The sequence below is a fragment of the Sylvia atricapilla genome, chromosome 3, assembly GCF_009819655.1.
Source record: "Sylvia atricapilla isolate bSylAtr1 chromosome 3, bSylAtr1.pri, whole genome shotgun sequence".
Lineage (NCBI taxonomy): Eukaryota > Metazoa > Chordata > Aves > Passeriformes > Sylviidae > Sylvia > Sylvia atricapilla.
In genome coordinates this window covers 59,607,530-59,629,902 of record NC_089142.1, presented here as the reverse complement: position 1 = coordinate 59,629,902, position 22,373 = coordinate 59,607,530, and the positions used below count along the sequence as shown (strand labels likewise).

Below are 22,373 nucleotides of genomic sequence, written 5' to 3'. Positions count from 1 at the left end.
TCTGGTTCTTTGCTAGCCATGAGGATGGAAAAGTATGCAAGGAGATACATGCTCCTAAAAATCATTGAAACTGAATGTCAAGCCAGCACTGCCAGGCTTTTTTAAAATCATTATTTAAGGACAAAACAAAACACAAAAACCCCACAAAAACCAAAATTCGGATGTTACTAGAATTGTGTTTCTCTCTGCTTTAAGAAAAAATTGAATACTTCATTGAAAACATTGCTTGAGAGGCTTTCCAGCATAGCAAATGGTGAGTGTATCATGGCTAAATCTGCCCATACAGCTCCATTACATTAGTATATTTGATTTATTTTACTGACATGGTTGTGATAAAACTGTCAGGAAGAAAAATGAGACTGATAATAATGAGTTTCACAAAACATGGTTTAAATTGTTTAACATATTTTTTCTCTGCTGCAGTACAGCTCTCTGTCCTGTTTACACACACACCCATGCTTGGTGAGTTGAAATGTTTACCCCTTCCAGCTGGGATACAGGAACCTCTGAAGGAGATACTTTTTTCCAGTCTAGCAAACAGTAGTGCCTCCAGAAAAGAAAATACTAAGTCAGCATGGTGGGTTGACCCTAGCTGGACACCAAGTGTCCATCAAAGCAGCTCAATCACTGTCCTCCTCAGCAGAGCAGGGGAGAGAAATATTAAGAAAGGATCATGGGTGGAGATAAGTACAGGGAGAGATCATTCACCAGTCACTGTCACAGGCAAAACCGATTCAACTTGGGAAAATCAGTTTAATTTAGTACTAATCAAATCAGAGTAGGATAATGAGAAATAAACCCAAATGTTAAAAACACCTTCTCCCCACTCCTCTCTTCTTCCCAAACTTAACTTTGCTCCTGATTTTCTCTCCCTCCTTCCCCTGAGCAGGACAGGGTATCAGGGAATGGGGGACTGTGGTCAGTTCGTCACACATCGTCTCTGCTGCTCTTTCTTCCTCATGTGGAGCACTCCTCACACTCTTCCCTTGCTCTGGTGTTGAGTTATCCCCTGGGGGACAGTCCTCCTTGAACTTCTCCAGCATGACTCCTTCCCATGGGCTACAGTTTTCCATGAACTACTCCACCATGGGTCCCTCACACAGGGCAGTTCTGGAACAAACTGCTCCAGGGTGGGTCCCCCCAAGGGGTCACAAATCTGGCCAGCAAACCTGGTCCAGTGTGGGCTTCCCACGGTGTAACAGCCTCCTTCCTGCATCCATCTGCTCTGGTGTGGGTCTTCCACACCAGGCTGCAGGTGAATCTCTGCTCCACCATGGATCTCCATGGGCTGCAGTGGAACAGCTGCCTCACCACGGTCTGCACCAAGGGCTGCAAGGTCTCCTCCAGCACCCAGAGCATGTCCCAGCCCTTCCTTCTTCACTGACCTTGGTGTCTGCAGAGTTGTTTTTCTCAGATATTCTCACTCCTCCCTCCAGCTGCAAGCATACATGTTTTTTTCCTCCTTCTTAAATATCCCAGAGGAGCTATCACCACTGCTGATGGGCTCAACCTTGGCCAGTGCTGAGCCCATATTAGAGCCAGTTTGCACTGGGAAACATCTAGAAGCTTCTCCCAGAAGCTGCCCCTGTAGCCTCCTGCTACCAAAAACTTGCCACACAAACCCAATACAATCAGCTTCTTGCAAACAAGAAGAGTAGCAATGGCAGATGAATGCTAGGATTCCCAGAAAAGCACGGGGGGAAAGAGTGCCTCTCTGTGAAAAGCTTAAACTACATCACATGAAATGCATACTAAATATTTTTCTTGGTTTCTAGCAAAGAACCACCAAATGCTAAGAACACACTCATCACCTTTGCCTACCAACAGCATCACCAAAGAATGCCACTACTCTTGCAATGTTGTATCTTGCTGGCAGGCAGGTGACTCAGTCATTCAACAGGTTATAGTGTAACCCCTAAAAACTGAGCGAAAACATACTTCTTAATTCATGTTCCTCACTGCTCAACATTCAATTAAAAGCAGGCACAGAGCACACAGATGGGACAGTTGGTTTGAAAAACAAACACACACTGCATTTCCAAGAGCTCTGTGTGCCTACGGGAATGTTTCTTCCCGTGTTGATGCAGTGATACACATAGAAGTGGTGAATGTGGAAGTTATTCATGTGTTTGTGAGCAGTGAGGTACAATGGAAACTCATCGTCTAGCAGATGTGTGAGACAATAATAATCTCTGCTGCTACCCTAGCCAAGAATCCAAAGGAAATCAACTGGAAAACATCAACATCGACCATCCGGCAATTCATTTACCATAAAGGAGCCATCAGCAAATGCAAATGTCACTTATCTCTCTTCTTCTGTTTAATTAACGAAGAAGCCTTAATTACTTTCAAGTCAGAGATGCTCTTATCAGTTTAGCTGCTCACTGCAAAGGCAAAATCATCATGAAGAGAAAGTAGGAACTGAGGATCCTGTTTCTTTTATTCATAGTTCTCTTTTCATAATGCATCAGAACTTGTTCCATTTCAGACTGCTCTCACTGATTTTAAAAAATGCCAAATAACCATCACAAGCATGTCAAGTGTTATCAAATGTCAAGCACTGTGTAGGTGGTGTAACCATCTCTTTTTTCAAACTATGGCAAGAATGAGTGTTTCCACCTGCCACTCCAAAGACAATGATAAATTGAATAAAAATTCCTTCTACATCTACATGAGAAGACAACACAGAAAAATAAATGTACTCAGTCTCTCACTCGAAGACAAACTAAGACCACTGCAGGGCATAATTTTCACATCTAGGAGGAGCAGCAGCTCTGTGCACTACTTGATTACTATCCTCAGCTGTACAAGAGAGAGGGCAAGAGAGATGAAGCCACATGTTTTGTCGGAATCAGGCAAGGGAACTGCACTCAGGCGTGTCTCAGCTTAGGTAAGAAGCTTGATTAAGTTAGCGGCTGTGAGTCTTTCCTGGTATCTGTGACTTCACCTGATCCACTTACCACATCACCAAACAGTCACTACAACAGATTCTGACTCTAAAGGCCATGGTAAAGCCAGTCCCATAGGGCTTGGCTGAACCAGGCTGAAATATGTCTGTAATCAACAAGGGTTAGTAAGGCAGGACAGCAACTAATAATCAGAAAATGACCATTTGTGAGGTGGGTGCAAGCCATGCTGCACTCAAGCAGCTGAGCAGAGGACTAAACTTTAGCTCTCAACATACAAAACCTGGCATATGAAATTGAAACTCAGGAGCAAAGATTTTAATGAATTATTCAACTGATGATGGGGAAAAATGGATGAGGCTATACAGCTGGTGAAAAGCTACATTTAAAGAAAGAATGAAAAGCTATATTTAAAGAAAGAATGAGAATGCTGGGGTAATCTGATTTTGGAAAATACAGATCTATAACCTATGTAGTAACCTTAGGCTTTCACAATAAAGTCAAGGAAATAAAAATCAGAAATGTGAAGATTAATGGAATATAACATATGTACATTATGGGTAAGCAGATTGTGTCAAACTAATCTGACATCTGCTTTTAATAAAATATTTTTAAAGACAAAAATATAGGATAAAAATAATTATCTGGAAACTTAGTTTAAAAGTGTGGGTTGGTTTTTGGGGTTTTTTGGGGTTTTGTTTTGGTTTTGTTTGTTTGGTTTGGGTTTTTTTAATATTCCAAGGGGAATTGTTAGCCAAAATGAAAAGGATAGGAATTAAAACAAGACAGAAGTGGCTAGCAGATAAGATGAGAATAAATTTGTGTAAATTAACTCCTAGGCCTTGGAAAGGCTAGATTGTAGATTTTGTCAAAGGTGGGTTTGGGGATTAATTTTATTTGCTATTTTCATCATTTGTCTCAGCAAAGTACAATACTAAGTAGTCCAATTAAATACTCAAATCATTCAAAATTAATACAGAGGATTAATTGGGAGCATGACTGGAAATGCATAAAGGAGACGTGGATGACCTTGAAGATGGAGGCATAGTCCTAGAATGAAATCACATGGAAGAGAGTTTCAGGGACCTGTAAGAACAGTTGCTGCTGTAACTCCTGAGTTGGAAACATGAAAGAAGAATGTGGAAGTATGGAGAAGGGGTTGACAGCACGTAGTTGTGAGCTAGAGCTACTTAAGCAATGGCCAAGGCCAGCAGATACTGATCAGTCATTACACTGGCCAGGAATATGTCTGGGCTGGCAATTAGAAGACTGGCTTTTAACCATCACACAAATAAATTTCAGGAACAGACTTAACTAGGCACAAAGAATGCAAGCAATTTATTTTAAAATGGAATAGGATAAATGTATCTATAGGGTTGTCCAAAGCCATAAAAAACAGAGGATTGCACATGCTGAATCTGGAAATTCCTTCCTATGCTGGGATTGTCTATCACCAACATAGCACAAATATTACACAGATACATACACATGTAATACAGGTAACACAGGTTAAAATAGCCAGAAGTCTCTGTCTCTTCAGCAGAGCACAAGAAATACTTCAAGTTTCATTAATACTGGTGCTTGAAGATCCTGGCAAAGAATGTTTATGACTAAGATTTATATCACAAGTGCACGTGGGCTATGAGCCCTGACAGTTTTTCTACCCCAGTTTCTTGCTGACTCCAGCTCTGATGCTCATTAACAATTCCACTGCAACAAACTGGTCATTTTCTTGTTTGTAGTTCTCTGCACTTGAGAGGGAAAGAAAACTCTCCCGTCCTATCCTCTCTGCTGCAGTTTTTAATCTGCAATAGTTAGATGTAGATATTTCAGCACTCAAGCAGTTATCATGGGGCTGGCCTAGTCTGTAAAAGACTGATATCCTGACCTCAGATTAGAGCAACTGACAGCATTTTTTAAACACTGGTATTGTCCAGTGATTTCAGACAGATGATACAAAATAGCAATAAAGTGGGCATCAACTTCTGAGAATAGTGATATGAATTTTAGCTTGAAAAAAAAATAGGATCCACAACTGTAAAGGATTGCAGGAGGTCCAGACTGTCCACTAGGAAAGAATGCATTGAATATTTTCCCTAATTCCCAAATGTTCTAGAAACCACCAATAAAAACATAACACAGCTGATCTTAGCATGTAGGATATTCTCCCACTCCCTGTTACAGAGAGTTTCCATAATTGGCTGTATGGTTTATCTGGAAATGAGATATTACATTTGGGTAATAAAGTTAAGCCAGGTGTTTGGAAAGATGCGTTTTTCATTGTTGTTGCAAATTCTCCAGCTGATCAGTTAATTATGATAAGCTTACAGTTCTCATATTCTTCTGGCCAATGTTTCTATCAAGAGAAAAGTAAACTTTCAAGAGAAGATAACAAATATTTCCAAAATCCCTGGTGCAAATTATACCAAAGTCTGAGCCAACTCTCAGAAAGGAACAAAGCTTTGGTGGTCTTCATGTCTTCAGATTCACTGAAAAACAGGGAGTGGTAGGTGAACCATTCCAGCACTGCCTGGAGAAGAGAAATACCAGCATAATGAGCTCTAAAAATGCTCCCTCAGGGACCAGCATTCATAACTTCAGTTAAACAGTTCAGTCTGGCAGGTAGCATGAGTGTGCTTATTTCTTCTGGTTTTATACAACCAAATATATTTCAGGTTTTCAACAGTGTATTTACTCTTCTGTAATCAAGTTGAAAAAAACAGATCTGTAAGCATTTCCTTCTGTATCCTTTTCCTTTCTGAAAACCTTCAAGAAATATCCTTCAAAAAGTAACAGTTGATCCACAGGAATTTTCTGAATGGCTTTCAAGAGACATTCTCACAATCTCTGTTAAAGAAGGCATCCAAGTTTTACCAGAAAGATGCAGGGTTCTGGGTTCATTAGTTCACCTATGAATAGCTCATATGTCCTGTTTATGTGATGATAAGTCTTTTCAGTTCTTTGGCTCATGTTATCCCCCCTGAGATCAGCATGGAAGGGGCACCCATGATGCCCATCAGCATGGAAGGGACAGAGCCCACACAATCTCTACAGCCCTTTTGATTTTTTCTCTAGGTTGCAAAGAACACAATAACTATGGTCAGAAAGAAGAAAAGCAATAGAAGACTCCATGGCAGATTCACTGACTGTCCCACAATGGCCATTTGCACTGGGAAAATTGCTAGTAAAAGTGAAGAGGGTCTAGAAGATGAAGTTGTGGGGATACTCCCAGGTAAGTTTAGTGAAGTTGTGATACAAGAGGACACTGGACTTTCTGCTCCAGGGTCTCCATCATGAAGGCCCACATCTGGGTAAACATCAAGAGGTGTTTGGAGACATAGAATTCTTCAAGGCCTTCAAGCAAAAGCAGGGTTGTTTTTTTCTCTCTAAAACATCTTTGGCCAGAGAAAGATTATTAGAAATTTGGTGATTAGTCAGCTGAGGAAAAATTCAAAAACCATGACACAAGAATGATTCAGCTTGAGTAACAAGTGGAGAACTAATTTCCACCTAGGAAAAGTGGACTGGAAGGGCCTACTTTACCTAATTATTCATCTATTTCCTCTGCATGTCATAGTAGCAAATAAATGAATCAGTTTTTTGAACTCTTACATCCTACTAATACAAGAGTCACCATATGAAAAATGGCTGCTACACACTGAGCTTATGCATGAGAAATTTTTATGGTCACATTTAATTTCCAGGCTGAAAACTGTCTCTAGGTAACTTTTGCACTAAGAAAACAGATTTTTAAGACAACGTAGGTAGATTGCAGCCACAGATGAGAAATGTCCATGGAAACACACCATATTCTCTACCACTTCAAGCTGAAAGCCAAAGCAATTTGGCTCACTTTTTATCTTCATTGAGGTTTTCTACGGATTTGGGCAAGAGACTGAGGTACCATGGACCCCAAGTGCAGATTCTTATTAATCTCCAATTAAGTGAGTGTTCCAGTTAACTCAGTTCATGGAATTGGTGTAAGTTTTTAACTATTACACAGTTCCAGTCCATTTTTTCCCCACAGTTGGTACTCACATTGTTCACTCCAATGCTGGAGTAAATCCAAATTTATTTGCAGGCAGTAATTGTGGCTACTAACTGTGCAGTGCTTTACAGCTTTCATGCTGCTTTAACCAACAGTTAAAAAGATAGTGAAACACTAAATTTATTATCAATTCAAAACCACCTTCCTCTTTTTGCCTAGGAAATTTTCAAGTTCTTCTGAAAGCTTTTGAACTAACTTCAGAAAACAGTTAGCTCAAATTCTCATTGCTAGTTGTCGTGACTTGAAGTTACTAGTAAAAGTAACTTCGGTCTCTAGAAAACTGAAGATGTTAGAAAAACACAAAGAAAATTAACTGAATTTAGTAATTCAGAAATTATTAAATCTCTGTAAGATATTTTGGGTTTTATCACTTTTTGGTGGTCTAGATGTTTTGTAACCTATTTTGGGACGGGCTAGAAGGTATACTCTCAGGTTAGCTTCAAGGCTGCAACAACTGACTCCTTGGTGTGGCTGGAGACTCATTCAGGAATCCTTTCCATATGTTAAAATCTGGAAAGAAAATGAGCATACAGCTGTCATAACATCAGATTTCCTAGACAGGATTCTTGAACACAGAATTACTAGAGGTCTGTCACTAACTAGACTAATTGTTACCAAACAAGACATGCAATTACAGACCAGCCAAGGAGATTCCCTTCATGGCCCCTCTCATCCATATGTTTTAGCTTCAGGGAGCAAACTATGAAACATCAGAAGGTGCTTTACATGCTTTCCGATGTAACCAGGCTGCTTCTATTTGCATAAGTACTACTGCCTAGACAAAGAGAAATTCCTCCTTCTGGCTAGGATCTGAAATGATCAAGCAGGACAAGGTTTTGTCCTCTGTTCTCACCCTTCAGTGAGGAAAGCGACACTTCTTTAAACATTCCACATTTTCAAGTACAGAGAAAGGCAGTATGTTCATGCAAATATTCTTGTATCATACAGCTTTCTTAAGACATTTTGGGCAACATGCTGAACAGTGGCTTCACTCCAATCAGCCACCTACTTGTACAAGTTTGACTTTCTATAGGCTGCTTTATGCTCTCTTATATTTCTTTTTTAAAAAATATCTACAGAAACAACCATTTTGATGCTGGAGCAGAGTCCTATAGATTCCTTTGTCCATTAACAGCTCATGGTGAGGCAAAGTCTTTTGAGTCATTAGCTCATTAAGTAATTTTTAGAAGATACAAATTAGCAATAAAATAGGAAATAGCTGCCTGCACTTCTGTAGCAATGTCTGATTAGCCCCTGCATCTCAGTGGTGTGTTTCTATACGATTATTTAACATTCTAAACTTTCCGTGCCCAAGTATGTGCCAGCTGGGCAGTTGTTCAGCCTTTTCAGTCTGAAGTTTAACACTTCATGCCAGCTTCTCAAAATGTTACCTAAATGCATTTGTTTCTTAAGTGCTTAACAAATGCCTTCTTCCATACAGTCTGACTGCAGGCCAGTGTTAGCCACAGCTAAAGCATCACCCTTCTATTCCAGTTCAACAGCTGGAGATGTGTGGCTGCAGTATGGAGAGGAAGACACAGCAGAGCCCAGGCTGGGTCCTCTACACCACCATCCTCTCTAAGTCAGCAAAGGCTGCAACCCACTGCTGCCATTAGGTCTTCCAAGCTACAGCTGCTGGACAAATCTGCTGGACATGCAGAGGTGCTGTCAGGAGTCCCCTCCTCCTTGTTTTTGCTGCTCCTGCAGGATTGTTCACATAGGGAGGCTTTGGCTGCCCTCAGAGGTAACCTGCACTGAGGAGAGCTGGGAAGCAAATGGAGCTAGCCCTGCCCAGGTTCCAAGTATACCAACTCAGCAGTAAATTTTCTTCTCCATCTCAGCTTTATAGGCACAAAAGTAATGAAAACAGAAAGGGAAAAAGGAGAGGAAAAGTTACCTAATAGTTTACAAGAGTTTGTGGCTAGCTTAGACAGTTCTTATCATTACTCAACCTACCTTAACTCTGTGAAACATAGAACATCTGCTGTTTGATGTGTTTTAAATCATGCCTATGGCACTAGTCTATATGTAGATGTCTCTAACTTTATCATAATTAATAAACCTCCTTGCTATCCATATTGTCACTCTACAGAATTCAGTAGGAAGGGCAATATGATGATTTATGCCTACATATCACTGAGCCAGAAGGTGCAGCTATACAGGGTTTAACAAAGTTTACACCAGGAAAAAAAACCCCAACAATTTGGCCCACTGACTTCACAGGGATTAAATCATAGCAGCATTTAGCAAAGTAGAACAAAATGCTCTTTCAGTAGGAAAGCACAACGAAGAGCATTTTATAGCATATTTTAATCTTTAACTTGGTGCACACACATCTAGCAGAAAGCCAACAGGACAGTTTGTCAAGTGCCAGCAAGAGTTCATTAAACCACCATTCTTGGGAAACACTTCTATTGCAAAACATACAGTAGCAAGCAACAAGTGCTCTAATGGATACAGCTTCTGAAGAGAAAAATGCTTTCTCTGAATTGATCTCTACACTGCTACAGCCCCAGGTACTGTCACAGGTCAGACCTCGCCTTTTCCCAGCGATTCACACGACTGCATGACAAAGACACTTGTGCTCACAGCACAAACAGCTTGGAGCAGGAGCCAACCCACCACGGCTGTCCAAGACTACTGTCAACACACAGCCTGCCCCTTGTGCTTGCTCTGATGAGCATGTGCTATCACATCGATGTGGTTTCCCACTGAATTGGGCAATAAGTAAGAGAAAGAAAGCCCAGGAGAGTCATCTATCTTCAGGCAGATAAACAGTCATGCTGCATGGACAACTATATGTCTGTGTTACAGAGAGGCTTTCCTAGTACATTGCCTTACACCACACAATACCTGGTATTAGATCCACCAGGCAAGAGGGAGCAATGTATGCAGATCTGCTCAACTAACAGAGATCAGGGCCCATTATCTAACAGGACTGTGGGTATCCTTGGGACTTGAGAAGCTAAGAAGCAACCTCTTCTGAGCTCGAAGGAATTTCCTGTGAAAGAATAAAACCAGATTTCTTTGATACCTCTCACACAAACCACAAGGAAGGAGATGTTCTACAGCACAAAGAAGAGAATTTATATGCTGAATCACCATCTAGACAAACAAACAGGATCTGATTTGGGCAGAACTAAAACTTATTTTAGAAATGCTTTTCAGTTAAGTTTTAGTTTTACTTTAGTTTACTAAATGCTTTCTGCAATACATTAAAGGCATTTACAAAAACCTATGGGCAAATAGCAAGAAGCACAGTGGTCTGAGCCAGTGGTCCAGGCAGAGCCCCCAGCTTCCAGAGCTAGAGGCCACCTTAGTTTCAATATCCTCCTAAATTTATCTTTTCTCTTAAGAAGGACACAGAGGTCTTTCTGGTATTCAGGGTAGGTTGGGGCTGAAAGAGGATGTACAGGGAGCTGTGTGGAAAGGTGTGCACAGTGACATACAGAGAGACAACTGGCAGCAGAGCCACCTGTCTTCCTTTTCCTCCCCCACCTCAGTGGTATCTGACGAAGCTGAATTGAGCAAAATTTTCTGGACAAGCAGTGAGTTGTAGTTACACTTTACAGAGGCAGCTAGAACACCCAGCAAAGTGCATTTAAAACAGGAAGTACCTTGGAATTGAAACCAAATCACTTGTTATTATTAAGGTCATAATTTTTTAAATAATTTAGTCATATAAAAATTAAACTTGTGGCCAACTGGTGTGCTTTGCTTCTGTGGGCACTTATGATGATTACAATCAGATGCTGCACGTGTCTTGGACAACAGAAGAGCCATTTTCCATGTGAGGATTCTAACCACTGATCCTCCTCCTGAAGCACTGACACTTTGCAAAAATATCTCAATGTTTAGCAGAACAGGAGCTAAAATGTAATTGCTCCTCTCCACCACACAGCCCAGCCATTTGTCAAAATGCATGAAGTCTGACTCTCTCCCTCCCTGACTCCAGCCATGCCTTATACAGCACAAAATAGCTTCAGCAGGAGTGACTCAAACCAGCATGTCCCAGACTACACTACTGCCCAGGCATCAAGGAAGGCAGACAGCAAAACCCTTGCTCCAAAGTGGCTACAGCAATGTTCTGTGGGCAGCTCAACTGAAAGAGATCAGTCTACCTCTGAGAGTAGCTCTCCTTGTAATCAGCTCTCCCCTGCTGCTGCCCACTCCTCCTCCTCCTCACCTGGCTCTGGCCCTTGTCAGAACTCTGCACCCATCAGTTCAACTCCCTGAGTGTGCGGGGGCTGGAGAGAAAGATTTCTCCTTGATTAGCTGCAGGGGCTGCAGCAAGAGCTGCTGCCAGCACAGGGGTGGGAGGAGTGCTATGGGGCCAGAGGAAGAGGAGGAGGAGCAAGCCTCCTTCTTGTCAGCAGCACCCAAGACTTCTTCACTGCTCCTGGGACTACACTTCCAGAAAGACGGGCCAGACAAGAGCCCAGACCCTGCACAGAAGGTAAGCACCCTACCCCATAGGTGAGGAGTACAACACGGAGCACAGGAACAATATATCCGTTTATTTTTTATTTTTAATTTTCTTCTTTCCTTTTTGCCATTTTCTTAAGTGGTTTCTTTCCCATTTAACTTTCCAACCCTCAGAGATGGAAGTGTTTCATCATGGAAACTTGCTAAAGCATTTCCAACCTGCCATCCCCCACCTCTTTTTTTTTTTTTTTTTTTTCCTCTTGCTTTTTAATCACAGAGTTCTATTTACAAATTAGGGTTGATTTCAACAGTGTCAACTAACCAAAAACAACAGCTTTTTTTGGCAAAAACACACTTTCTGAGGAAAAAGAAAAATTGCCCAACTTTGACAGTAACTAACACTCTGCAATGAATTTTCACACCTACTAATGCTCCTACCTCCTACCTCATACCATAGATATGGTATATCTATAGATATACCATAAACCCACACAGCATTGCCCTAAATATAGTTTTCAATTCTTGCGCCTTCTCTGTTTATTCCTCAAATATCCATGCCATCTTAAAATGAGGTGGTTTTTTCTTTTTTCTTTTTTTTTTCTTTTTTTTTTGGCTCCACAGCTGTAGGAACTTCAGTCCAGTTCTCCCTCTTTTTTTTAATTTTTTTAAATTCTACATAAATACTTCTTTAATTTCCTTGGCACTGGAGCTTGGAGCAAATTTGGTTGCTCCACATTTATGAGTGCATTTTTTAAAAGTATTTAATCTCATTTCTTTTCCAGGATAAGCTTATTACTTGCCAAGCAGCTAAGCAGCAGGAACATAGTGGTGCCATGTGGGAGATCAAATGATACAACCACAGCAGGTCCAAAATACAGCTACAAGGGTGTAACAACCTCTTGGAGAAAATGAATCATTCTTACCAAAAATTCCCTGGGAATAATTTTCAGGAGTGGCAGAATTAGTGGCTTTGGAGAAAATCAATCACTTCCCTTCTGTATAGTAAAAGATGCCAAGGTTTGCCACAAAGTATAATTGGGTATTCTCAACACAGCAGAATACGTAGGAAAAGACATTCATCAGAGTTACAGCAAACAGTTACAAAACTGTAAACAAATGTGGACAAACTATTACTGTCCAAGTTGTATGAAGCCAGTGATTTTAAGTTCCGTTTTGCTTTTCCCTAGTGGTCATCACCAACCACTAGGCAGGGCACTACCGTGTGACTCAGTCCTGAAAATTTCCATTTTCTAAGCACTTCGTTAATTTTAGTTCATTAATCCTCATAACACTCAAGATAGGGTTAATTTCTAAAAACAAGGAGGCAACAGAAGAAGCATTGAGATATTTTAACTCCTGATATGTACCTTCGGCCAAATTGAGTTTGATCATTTAAAAAGGTCCCCTCTTCCAGCACTAACTGACTTTCAAAGATGCTACTTCAGAAGAACAGACTCAATATGGACAGGCAAATATTAGAAATTATTTTTGATAACTGTGGCCTTAAGAGTGACTCACTCAACTCAACTCAAGTAGACAGAACTGTTAAACAGAACAACCAGGGGATCAGGCCCAGCTAGCAGTTGTTTAGGAAAACCATGTCCTGCTTGGACAACCTGATCTCCTTTTATCATGAGGTGACCCAACCAGTGGATGAGGGAAAGGCTGTGGACATAGCTAACCCGTCTTTCAGTAAAGCCTTTGATCCTCTCTCCCGCAGAATTCTCTTGGAGGAACTGCCAGCCCATGGCTTGGACAAGTGCACTCTTCCCTGGGTAGATGTCTGGAAAGCTGGGCCCAGAGAGTGGTGGTGAATGGAGTTCATCCAGCTGTAGGCCAGTCATGGGTGCTGTCACTCTGGGCTCAGTGCTGGGGCCAGTCTAATATCTTTATTAATAATCTGGATGAGGGCATCAAGTGCACCCTCAGACAGTTTGCAGGTGACACCAAATTGGGTTGGAGTGTTCATCTTCTGGAGAATAGGAAGGCTCTCCAGAGGAGTCTTGGACCAGTGGGCCAAGGCCAGTGGTTTGGGGTTCAATAAGGCCAAGTGCTGGGTCCTGCCCTTGGGTCACAACAACCCCAGGCAGTGCCACAGGCTGGAGGACAGTAGCTGGGAAGTGGCCTGGCAGAAAAGGACCTGGGGGTGCTGCTCAGCAGCTGAACATGAGCCAGCTGTGCCCAGGTGGCCAAGAAGGCCGATGGCATCTGGCCTGGGTCAGCAATGGTGTGGCCAGCAGGAGCAGGGCAGGGATTGTCCCCCTGTGCTCGGCACTGGTGAGGCCACACCTCGAGGGCTGTGATCAGTTCTGGGACCCTCACTACAGGAAGGACATTGAGGGGCTGGAGAGAGTCCAGAGAAAGGCAATAAAGCTGGTGAAGAAGCTGGAGAGAGAGTCCTGTGAGGAGCAGCTGAGGGAGCTGGGGGTGTTTAGCCTGGAGAAAAGAAGACCCAGAGGAGACTGTGTTGTTTTCTACAACTCCTTGAAAGGAGGGTATGGCCAGGTGGAGGTCAGCCTCTTCTCCCAGAGAACAACAGAACAAAAGGAAATGGCCTCAAGCTGCACCAGGGTATGTTCAGGTTGGACATCAGGAGGTATTTCTCCACTGGAAGGGCAGTTAGGCATTGGAATGCACTGTGCAGGGATGTGGTGGAGTCACCATCCCCACAAGTGTTCAAGGAACAAATGGATGTGGCACTGAGTGCTATGCCTTGGTTGACATGGCAGCGTTTGGTCAAACATTGGACTCGATGACCTTTAAGGTCTTTCCAACCTTAATGATTCTATGAATTTCCTAAAGACTAGATATGAACTTAAGAGTCCTTGGCCTCCAAATCCCTGCTTAAATCATTAAATACCCTCTCTACTATTCTAAAATCTTATTCAATTCCTGAGTAACAGGACACAGAACAGTTAAACCCTTTATGATTATCTATTAATTCAAAGTAATGCCGTTTTCTTCTGTTTCCATTTGAACTGATCAGGTGATCAGACACTAAGCACTGAATTCAATTAACATTGAAGTTCTTCTCACGAAGCTTAATTTAGAACTATTTGTTCCCTTTCAGAATAAAATAAATCTTCCTTAACTGCATTTAGCATAAAAGCAAATATACTATGTCCTTTTATCCACTAGTGCCTAAAGTATAATACATACTACAGTAATTTCCTATTATAATGGAATATTTGCACAGGTTGCAAATTTATCCCCGAGGAATGAGGAATCTAGTGAATGGACACATACATTTATTACACTGAATACTCGAGGTAATGCTGGCTTATGATATCAAGCCAACAAGCTCGATGATAGTCCTGATATAATTATGTAATTAATTAGCTCTATCATAATTTTTGGTTTATGACAGTAACTTTTATGTGCCACTAGTCAATTTAATGGCATTTTAAATTGAAATAAGGCCCCTGAGAGAGATGCTACTTACTGAATCACAAATCTTGTATTCAGATTTCTTTTAATTTCAAAAGATGACCTAATAAAATTGCTTTATAATTAAATCCATTCTAACAACTTCTCCTATGTGATTCTTCCTCTTCTCCCATTTTTAATTACGAAAAAAATTTCAATCAGAAAACACTCGCCATCATAATTATATGCAAAAAATCAGCGATCTCTTTTTGTGTCTCTTCCTGCTCCCTTCACACAGCACTGCATCCTGGCTGGCTTTCCTGCAGAATTTTACTAGCATCCTCCAGAGGCAGAGTGACAAAACTGCACCTTTTACACTGAAAAGCTCGTTAAATTTGCTTCTATCTTGTTTGAAAAATAGTCAAGGGGTGGGAAGAAAGGGGAGCAAAGCCCCACGTACTTTCTATTTCAGACAGACGTTCACAAGTGTTCTGGTATCACAAGATGTGGATCTCCAGGGAAGTAACATCAGATAAAGGAAGGGAAGGGAGTCCATGGCTCACCTCCACCCATAGTGGCAGAGCCTCTCTGTGTGCCACCTCCTATTTCCAGCTGAAAAGGCAACTCAGCAGTAGGCATTGGCACCTGCTTGGGGCTGGGGGTTGTGATGTCATCCAGGAACATTTCTTACCCCCTTGGCACCTTCTCTGCCTGGTGCTCCTCACATGGCAACCCAACAGCATCTCAGCCTGACACAGCACTGTTTGGATACATCCTCCACCCAGTGCTTAAAACAGTGGTATTACATTGAGTAAGGGACCTGAGCAGGTAGAAGCAGAACATTACCCATAAAAGCTCTTTTCACAGGCTTTATTCTACACAGTGGTTTGTGTACCCAGCAGGAGCACAATACCACTGGATGGGAACAGAGTTCAATGACTCCTTTCTGAAGTGATGATGACTATTGCATTGAGGATACCCTTAAATGTATGTGGTACTTTGCCACACAGAAGGCATGACAAATGGAGAATACTCTGCTTCTGAAAGCCATCACACCATTTCAACCACTAATGCCTGGGAAATGGATGTCTTTGAGATACAACAACAGTTAAGAGAACACTTGATAATACTGGATAGTACAGACAAACAGATTAAAATGTTATCATTTCCCTGCAGACATTCTGTTCCATTTCTGCTCCCTAAAAAATAACAGACAGATATTGAGCACAAACGAAACTTAAACAGTTTGTACTTGAGTTTTTCAGGCAAGCACATAATTTTAATCATAACTGAGTTTAAAAAAACAGTGATATTCGAAGGTGAAAGTAATAGAATTATTGCCAATTTCTTACCATTTGCTGTGCTCTTTTTGAAGTTATCTAGAAACTCTTCCAGGAGCTGTGACTGGTTTGGAGGGGGCAACAAACTCTTTGGGTCCTTGGAAATGTCACCCTCTGACCAGGACACACATAAGGGTTGCTGGGTCCCACAATGGCTTGTTCTCACTGTAAGCATTACACTTCTCTCTGAAAACAGTAACTCCATCTGCCTGAGATCAAGATCAGACACAACCTCTCCATTTATGCTCAGTATTTCATTGCCTACTCGGAGCCCTGGCAGCAAGTGGAAGCAAAGAAAGAAAGAAAAAAAAGGAGATAATGTAATATAATATAAAAGGGATCACAACCCAAACCTTATGCTGGTTTGCCTTTTATCTTTTTGGTTTAAATTCAAATAGCTTCATCCTACCACAAGTCCTTTAGAAGCAATGGGAGCTTTATTTCTGCTGTAATTATACAGACTGACCTCATGCTTTCTTACTTTGATAGGTGCTACCCACAGTACAGCAATCAAGTTGGTTTTGCTTAAAGATGCTACAGAATTGGGTGGGTGGGAGAGCAGCACAGCTTTCAAGAAGATTAGAATAGAGGCATCTCTCACAATCAGATACCATCACTATACAGCACCATAACACATATTTCATCACCTGTGAAGAACAAGGCACTAGTCATGCATATCAAATTATTCATGCAAAGCCGCAACAACTAAGGATGAAGATTTTATCAGCTTTTATATAAATCTAAACAGTTGCAAGTCCTGTCTTTCTAAGTCAGCAAAACCAAGTAGATATTACCATCAGGTAGCAAATGAATATCTCTGTCTCCGTTTCTCTGGGGCTATTTTTCAGAGAGCAGAACCCACGTGATCCTCACATGTGCTGATGAACGGAGGCACAGTTTCTGAGCAGCACAGTGGGAAGGTGCTCACAGAAATGTATGCAGAAAACTATTCTGGGGAGGAAGGCTTTTTGCCAGCAAAAGTGGAAACAATGGGTCATAGAAACTGATCAAGCCCATGAAGCTCCCTAGTGTGAGATGAACTCTTTCTCCAGTTTGCTCCTCTGTGCAAAAGCACTCGGTTGGATGGCTGAACACAGACTTTGTCTCCAAGGGTGAACAAGAACTGTCTCCACTACACTGAAAGAATAATTCAGTTACTCTGTGGATACTAATTTTCCTACTATTACATACTTTCCATGGTTTCAAGAAAGAAAACTGTGAACAGTAAAAGCCAAGAAACATTTCAGACAGCATTACTAAAGCTCCTTCAAGTTTTTTGACTCAAAAAAGATAATGAAGGATAGTTTTAAACACAAACAGGATACAATACCTTCCTTGTATGCCAGTCCATCAGGGAGAACATCACTTACAAAGATATGGGTGAGATGACCATTTTCAGCAACTTGGGCTGTGACAGCAAAGCCTGAAGTAAAAGAGGTTTAAATCAAATAAACTTTCTTGGGAACGTTTCCCTTTTATTTCCGGCATTTAGTAGACTTTACATGAGAAGGAAGATACTTCTCATGAGAACACACCCATAGAACATACAGAAATTAACACATGGTTATCCAGTCACTGTAAGGCCTGTGTTAAAATTAGTAAGACTTTTCAACTCCCAGAAAATGCCTTCCTCTGCTGTAAAACAAAACAAACAAACAACCCCACATGTTTAAAAGAAAGTATTTTCTACCTCAGCTCCATGATATTTTCATAACACAGCACAGCTCACCATTACAGTAAGAGCTCTGCACAATGTCCATCAGACACAGAGGCGTATGAAACAATCCCAAAAACTGGAAACCCAAACTCTAAAGCAGCAAACTATACTAGACTAATGAGTGGGAAAGGCCAGAAAATAATAATTTAAAACCGACTTGCAGCTAAAGCACAGAGCAAAGCTGCCTTACAAAGGTATCCTTGCAAGGTATGTAATTATTCCTAGGCATAACTATCTCCCATTGACAAAACACCTGTCAGAACTAGTTCCAAAGTATACTTTTGATACTGTGCCAACAGAGGATTCCGAAGGAAAAAAAAAAAAAAAAAAACCACCAAAAAAACCAAACCCCAAAAAAACCCACAACAAACTCCACACAAGAAAAACAACAACAACAACAACCAAAAAAAGAAACCAGACCTTGACCATTGCCTGTCTGAGAGCACTTATATATAGTAGTCTTGGCAAAGGACATCCATTTTTTCAGACTAGCCCATGCTTCAATTATTTGGCCACTGTAGGAAAATTAGAAAGTGGACCCTTCCAAAACATAAGAAATGCACTTGGTAGTGTAAAACAATCAGTGTGAGTCTTTGTTATAATGCCTTGAGTTCTTTGCAGACTCACACTTTGAGCTATCAAGGAGGGCTCTATCTGGTCTCAGAAACAAAAAAGTCCTGAAGAGAAAGTATGCAGTAAGAAGAATGAAGAGAATTCCTGAGAACTTACCATAATCACTTATGTTTTCAGTCTTTGTAAGATGAACATGATAAACATTTAATGGACAAATCTCTATTTCATCATAGACCTGTTAGAAAAGAACAGTAGCAGAAGTCATCAAATTATGGAAATGCAAGCAACAAACCCCAGATACAGCATGAGAAACAAGCCCAATATTCTTTACATGAAGACTTGCTGTCTTTACATAGAAAACTTTGTTACTGTATTAGCATCACTGGAAGTGGGACCAAAGCTAAAGACCAAAAATCCACCCCGGAGTACAAGCTGACACTTTACTTTTGTACTAAAAGCCTCATTCAAATCTTCAAACATTCATTGAATGAAGTGTTTGCAGTGCCTAGCCACTCAGAACTGTGAATCAGGATGAGAGAATGCAGCCCCAGAACAGCTTTAAAACCTTATTTTAGATATAAATTTCTCACATTTGTAGGCGATAACTCAGCTACAGCTATGGACATCACAAAACTTTATCTAAAAGGAATTACACTTTCCTGGTCTACTATGTATTCATATGGTTCAGGAGCACAATACTCAGTATTTTCATCAACCAGTCTTCTGAGTTGTAGGCCATAGTGTCTTGGCTCTAGCTGTTTCATCTAAAGAAGAAAAAGAATGGAGTTTGGAATTCATTATTTATTTCCAGAATTATAGAAGACAGAGAAGTGACACACACACAACAAGCTTCTAAAATCATGCAAAAGCAATCTCAAAAAGTATTTTCCTACCTATTTTTGTAATAAAAACAAAACTAGATGCATTGCTTAAAATATAAGGTTACAGTGCTATTTCAATTTTGCCTTATGATCTTCTCAAACAAATCCTTTCATAAACACTATGTCTTGGCTATTAGATTAACTGAGCACTAATATATGTTTCTAAAGATATCTCAACAGTCTTCTGTCCTTTTGAACTGAACACTCACAACCACCTTTTTCTATGACTACTTCTAATGATCCAGTTCTGCTCAGCAGCAGCTTTTGTTTCTGATGTAGAAAATGTGTGTACACATATGGGCAGTCAGGAGAGGGGATGGGATGGCAAGTGGGTTCCCTAAGGGCTTGCCTTTATTAGATTTTATTTTTATTGCTGGATTTCATCTACGATCAGAGAGTTTCCCTTTTTTTTTTTTTTTTTTTTTTTTTTTTTACCACACGAGGTCAAAGCATGGATCCTGTCTCAACAGGAAGCCAAAGGGAAATAGGGATATTCCTAAAAGATAATAGCTTTAAAGTGCTGAGCCCCTGATGGGAGGCTGTGAAAAAATCAGGATACCAGTGAGACCATGGCACAAAACATTTCATTTTAGCATATTAATAGACCACCAATTATAAAATGGAAGGATGCAATACTTCCAAAAGAAGGGGATTGACAGTCTCTCTGAGGGTTTTTTAACCCTTTAACATATCTCAGCAGCTTACAAAATCTAACTCTACTGAGTAACTGGTAGTTAACTTAACATTTTTATTACATGCTGCAGTTTATAAGTTGCTTGTGTTCTGTATCCTGAAAAATTGAATTCAAATGCACAAGTTGTTTTATATGTGCTATCCAAAAACCTCAGATGGAAAACAGAAATTAGAAAAGTATAAACCTCATAAAGCATGGATGAAGGGGAAAAACAAAATCCTAACAGCTCTTCTGAACTTTAGCCTTATCCACATAGCATTCAAATATTTTCTGTTAAGAAGAAAGATTCCTTACACTCACCAGAGCAGAATGAAAATGTAAGAAGGAAAAGAACCAGGATAGATGAGCAGAAAGTATTCAGCATTAGAGAATGCTTATGAAAAGCTTTACACACAGAATAGAAAGACAAAATAAAACAGAAAAACATTAAAGAAAAAAATCAAGGAATTTAAAAGTAAATTTTCATGCGATACAGACAATGAAAATTAAAAGTCAGCACTACAATTACGAATATTTTGGAATGATAGAATAAGAGAGGTAAGGAATTTCCTTTTCAACTTAATTTTATTATATTAAAATTATTATATTATTATAAATTTTATTTCCTCCCTCAGGGGTCTCACACGGCACCCCAAGGACCTCAGTCTGTTCTGGCTCTTCCGTGCCACCTGGTGGCCCAGTCTGTCTCAGACAATCCCTTCGGCCTGACAGGGTACAGTCAGGTTTTTAAACATAAAGCCAAACGTTAAACATTTTCTCAAAGATTCAATCTCCGCTGGGAGAAGCCACGAGAAGGTAATTTCTGCTGAATGATGCCCTGGAGATGCATTGGGACTTGCCTAAATCAAAGTGCTTATTTTGATTTTAAATCCAGTTTACCCTGGATTGTTAAAAGCTTTGTTGGATTTTCTTCCCCCACCCAATATTAGCACATGAAAAGAGCCATTAAATTTGGCCCTTTCCTCCATTAAAGCCTCAAAATTCATTAACTTCATGCCAGTTCAATGAGTTCACAGGGAAATTCACTGTAACCTATGCCAAAAGCTACAGCTGGATCTTGTCCGGCACAGGGCTTCTTTTTTTTCCTGCTTTTCCCCTTGTGAAGTAAATAAAAATATATTTACTAGTTGGCCAGAATACAGAACTTGGGGGTAAAGAATTATTTTTCCCAAAAAGCTGTTTAGCATAATTTAAGTGACTCTAATCATGAAGTTATAGAGCTAAGTTCAAGCACTGATACTGACGGAGGCAGAAATGTCAGGTATGTTACTATGTTCCAGAGGTGCTGGTGTTTTGTCTGTAGCTAAAACTGGTATTTCTATTTTACCTTCAACCTGTGACTCAGTTTTCTGTTCCATGATCTATAGCATTCCCTCTCAAATTGCCAACACTAACTTTCACAAGGGAACTCACTCTTTGAAATTCACAAATAGAGCTTGTACTTAATTAAAAGTTTAAAAAGCTCCTTTCAGACGCAAACCTATACCATAGCGTTTGTCAAAGCAGTCTTAAATGTCTTAATCTGGCTCTAACTCAACCACTCCCTGTTGCTCCACTGATTAATTCGCACAGAACAACGGGGTTTGCTGCAAGGACAACACAGAGTGGACACGTGCTGAGACTTTCCAGGGCTGACTACCTGGCACACCGTCTCTGTTCATGAGTACCCCCTGTAGGCTGTCTCCAGCAACACTTTTTGAAAACCTTTCCAAAGCCCTGCTGCCTTGGCTACAGCATTAAAAACCACAACTAAGGAAACAGAGCGATGTGCCTTGAGACAGTGACAGGGAGATGCTTTTTTTGTATTATGAGTATTATATATTATGTTATTACTCTATTATTCTATATCATGATAATCTTATCATAGCTTTCCCGATTTGCATGATATACCATGTCCCTTCTCGAGTCCACAGCTATTTACAAGGTGAAATTGTGCACAAAAAACAAGTACCTTGCAGGCCAAAGACAAAACATCCTCCACCCTGTGCTCTGGCTTGAGTGTCAGCGCCACTGCTTGGCCATCACAGAAATGAACATAAGTCTGTGTCTCCCAAGCATTCTCCTTCTGGATGCTCTCTGGCACTGAGCAGTAGACATTCAAAAAATCGTCGACTTGCTGCTGGAAATGAGGGAGAAAGGTATAACACATGTGGATGTTAAAAAAAAAAAAAAAAAAAAAGGCAAGCAAACAAAAAAAGTGCAATGACATTAACAGTTTGCAGTGGCCATATATTCAGAAACAATGCTGTATATTTTCCCCATGGCAAGGCAAGGAAAGAGTTCTGTTACCTGCTCTCATTCACAATCAGTGAGCTGATTTTCTAGAGCTTTGACTGAACTCCTGAACTCGCTGTGCTTTTCCACTACGGAATTTCATCCCTTTATCCCATACTAATCACTGATTTAACTGATTGTGGAAATAC

General features: G+C 40.6%; 1 protein-coding gene across 1 annotated transcript in view; it reads right to left on the bottom strand.

Annotated features, from left to right (window-relative positions):
* Window positions 1-22,373, bottom strand: part of TIAM2 (TIAM Rac1 associated GEF 2) — a 166,538-nt gene that overhangs the window by 34,348 nt on the left and 109,817 nt on the right. The window contains 5 exon segments of the mRNA XM_066314420.1: window positions 16,098-16,358; window positions 17,416-17,508; window positions 18,532-18,610; window positions 19,029-19,139; window positions 21,902-22,066. Coding sequence (XP_066170517.1) covers window positions 16,098-16,358; window positions 17,416-17,508; window positions 18,532-18,610; window positions 19,029-19,139; window positions 21,902-22,066 — 709 coding nt within the window.